The 3,702-nt window shown below is 50.5% G+C and overlaps 1 protein-coding gene across 3 annotated transcripts in view; it reads left to right on the top strand.

The window, feature by feature from the left end:
* Hcls1 (hematopoietic cell-specific Lyn substrate 1) overlaps window positions 1-3,333 on the top strand; it is a 24,487-nt gene extending 21,154 nt beyond the window's left edge. For all 3 annotated transcript variants that reach the window (XM_050148903.1, XM_050148904.1, XM_050148902.1), the window contains 6 exons: window positions 23-92; window positions 1,037-1,272; window positions 1,598-1,714; window positions 2,139-2,340; window positions 2,490-2,552; window positions 2,747-3,333. In XM_050148903.1, coding sequence (XP_050004860.1) covers window positions 23-92; window positions 1,037-1,272; window positions 1,598-1,714; window positions 2,139-2,340; window positions 2,490-2,552; window positions 2,747-2,880 — 822 coding nt within the window. In that variant the 3' untranslated portion in view covers window positions 2,881-3,333. The remainder of the gene's footprint in view (window positions 1-22; window positions 93-1,036; window positions 1,273-1,597; window positions 1,715-2,138; window positions 2,341-2,489; window positions 2,553-2,746) is intronic.
* The last annotated feature ends 369 nt before the right edge of the window (window positions 3,334-3,702 follow it).

The following is a 3,702-nucleotide window of genomic DNA, read 5'->3' on the forward strand; positions in this document are numbered from 1 at the left end:
TATATTGTTCTTCTGCCTGCAGAGTGCCGTTGGCTTCAATGAAATGGAGGCCCCGACCACAGCTTATAAGAAGACCACCCCCATAGAAGCCGGTTAGTCTTAATTCCCTTCTCAGTGCCCTTCAGTGTTTTTTCTCTTCTGACTCTTTCTCCTCCAAGACTATCCCTTGCATGCCTTTGGCCACTGAGATAAGCCAAGGAGGATGAGAGCGCTACTTTCATCGATCCAGAGTTTTGTCTCCTAGAAAATCCAGACCTACTGGACGGCAAGAGGAGTGGCATTAGGGAAGGAACTAGGGACAGAGACACAGAGACAAGAGTGAGGCGTTAGCTGGGGAATATAGATAGAGTAGACCTTTGGCATGGGGAATAGGGTGGTGGCGGGTGGAGATGCATAGATTTAAAGAATATAGACTGAGAAAGATGCTGGATCAGGAACTCACAATTTTAAAAGGATAGCTGGTCCTTTGGTCATATGGAACCTGGGCTTCAGCGCCATGTGATGCCCAGGTCCTAGTTTCCTCTCACAACCTCTGTGCCTTCCCCTCCTGTAGCGCCTGCACTACAGGACGAGCCAGGAAAGGGTTGGATATTTAAACACATATGCACACATACAGAGACACGGGGACATGGGTCATCTTTGATACAAGAACGCCAACTTTATTGAGCTCCAGGGAAACTTATATTGGGATTCTTAACTGATAGCCACGCCCCAGCTCTTGGGATTTCCAGCTGTAAAACCCACCAGAAGCCACTTCCCCTGCCATCAGGAACTCATGAGGCTCAGAGCAGCTGCAGGCACAGAAAAACAAGTTGTTTACTTCGTTCACTCCAGCAGGCAATGGGACTGAGGCAGGCAAAGAAAGTCAAGGGGCCAGGAGTCCGCAGCCCCCAACACCCTCCATGAATCATCTCCTCATCTTCTTTCCACCTGCATAGTTAATAGATCTCTCTCCTTTATTTTTTTTTTTTTGCTCTATTTCCTCTCTCCACTCACAATCCAAGACACCCTTAATTTTCCTCATCTGTGTTTGCAGCGTCCAGTGGTGCCCGTGGGCTGAAAGCAAAATTTGAGTCCATGGCTGAGGAGAAGAGGAAGCGAGAGGAAGAAGAGAAGGCGCAGCAGATGGCCAGGCAGCAACAGGAGCGAAAGGCTGTGGGGAAGATGAGCCGCCAAGCGCAGCAGCCACCGAGGCCTGTGGAAGAGCCAGCAGTGCCAGCCCCAGTGCCAGCCCCAGTGCCGGCCCCAGTGCCCAAGAAGATCTCCTCAGAGGTGAGGGCATGGTTATTGGGGGTCCAAGTGATAGGCAAATATGAATAAATGAATAGAAGGCAGATGTCTCCCTTGCTGAGCAGAGTCTGTTGTGCTTGTCTTTGCGAAGATTCCATGTGTGTAATTGGTCCCAGGTAGTAGAAGGTCAAGAGAAAAACAACAACCAAGCCATCAGGATTTATAGATTCTACCTGTTAGAGTCTCTATAATAAGAGTCTAACAGATAGCAGGTGGCCTTTGCTGTGCCAAGTGGTTACCAGCTGCAACAGGTACCCTTTGCTGGACCAACTAAAGATTAAGGAGCCATCATCCCCTTGTTCTTCAGGTCTGGCCTCCAGCAGAGAGTCACCCACCCCCAGAACCTGAACCCATGAGAAGCATAAAAGAACACCCCGTTCCCTCTCTGCCCAGGATGCAGACTCCACCACAGAATCCCCTGGAGGTAAGCAGTGTCCCAGAGAGTGTCTGTCCCTACACCATCCTCTCATGTCTTGGACTGTATAGGGGCAGCCAATCTTACTCTGGTTTTAACACTGAAAGTCCTGCATTCTGGAAACTCTCTAGTCCTGAGCAAACCTGGACAGTTGGTTCTCTTGGCTGTGGTAGCCCAATAGTGTGCTTTTTTTGCTTTGATGTTCCTCTGGTTTTCCGAAGGCTCTGCCTTGCTTTCCACATCCCTCGCCTCACACCTTGAGTTCCCCCCGTCACTTCCTTTGAGAGGGCACATGTTTTAGGAGACTGGGAATGAAGAGCAGACCGTTGCTGAAGAAAGGCTTCTAAACGGAGGGAAGAGGTTGGGTGGCAAGGGTATTGGCAACCCCATTAGGTCATCATTGAATACTCCTGGCCCACACATCTTTCCTCAGGACGAGGAGCCCCCAGCCCTGCCGCCTAGGACTCCCGAAGGCCTCCAGGTGGTGGAAGAGCCAGTGTATGAAGCGGAGCCTCAGCAGGAGCCCGAGAACGACTATGAGGACGTTGGGGAGCTTGATCCGCGGGAGGAGGAAGAGGGAGACTATGAGGATGTGCTGGAGCCCGAGATCACCCCTTCTCTGTCCTACCAGGCTGGTGAGTGGGGTGAATGGGGAGGGGAAAGCAGCTCCCAAATGTGGTCAGTTTCTGGGCATCAGAGATGGAGGGGGAATCTCCCCTTTCTGCCCAGTGAGATCATGTCTCTTTGCTTTCTCCATGTAATGTTTATATTTCTCATTATTCAGGATCATCTGCCGAGGCTGGTGGTACAGGGACCTCTGCTGTAGCCCTGTATGATTACCAAGGAGGTAAGCGTGAAGCCCCTTGAAGGGCCTGGCACACCTGTGGCCCCTGATACATAGGAAAAAGGGTGGGTTCTGAGGGTCAAGGAAGGGCCCAAAGGACTGGGCCCGTTTCCTTCCCTGAGGCTTAGAGTTGGCACAGACAGGCACTAGGGGATTCCTGTCTAACCATCCTAATGTCTCCTCAACTTCCTCCCCAGAGGGAAGCGATGAGCTCTCCTTCGATCCAGATGACATCATCACTGACATTGAGATGGTGGATGAAGGCTGGTGGCGGGGCCGTTGCCATGGCTACTTTGGACTCTTTCCTGCAAACTATGTCAAGCTCCTCTAGTGAGCAGCCCAATTGTCTTTTGTTACTCCAATTCCCTAGGTTCAAAACGGCTCTGCCTCCTCCTACCCACTCCACAGGACTGCTGAAAAGGACCTAATAGCATGCCATGGAGCACCTGGGTTCAGACAGACCTCCCTCTCCTGCTTTATTAAGAGCTTTAGGTAGAGGCAGCACAAGGCAGGGGCCTTCCCTCTGCATCCACTCTTCCCTGGAATAACTCATAGCATCATCTGTGGTCCTGCCTCCTTCCCAACACCCCCCTCTGCTCTCCTCCCTCTTGAGTGCTGGCATTCCCCTGTATGCTAGCCATCAGGGAAGCTCTTGCTAGGCAGCGTGATTTTGCCTGGTTGTGCTTTTTTGCTCATTTTTCTTCCCATAAGATAGAAATTGGAACTGTCTTTTCTGTTTAGACATAAAACTGAGAATAAAGCGAGACTGTGGCTTTGAACACTTTGTACTGGGGTAAGTGGTGCTCTTAGTGAGGCCTCTCTGGCCCTGACTCTACATCCCTCATCCACATGAACACAGAAGACTCCCTCTAGTCTTGTGTTTAGGATATGGTGCCAAATCCTGTGCCTTAGGGGTCAGGAGTTAGGCCTGTTTATGTGGCTGTACCTTAGTCTGTCCAAAACAGACAAGCCTATTACTGCCTTACTGAAGGTTTCTGCTGCTGTGATAAAAATACATGACCAAAAGCAACTTGGGAAGGAAAGGGTTTATTTCAGTCTACAATTCTCAAATCACACTCCATCACTGAGGGAAGTCAGGACAGAGCCTCAGAGCGAGAACCTAGTGGTAAGAACTGAAGGAAAAACCAGTGAG

Source organism: Alexandromys fortis, unplaced genomic scaffold, assembly GCF_014885135.2.
Source record: "Alexandromys fortis isolate MF-2015 unplaced genomic scaffold, M_Fortis_MF-2015_v1.1 scaffold_4, whole genome shotgun sequence".
In the NCBI taxonomy this organism is placed as follows: domain Eukaryota; kingdom Metazoa; phylum Chordata; class Mammalia; order Rodentia; family Cricetidae; genus Alexandromys; species Alexandromys fortis.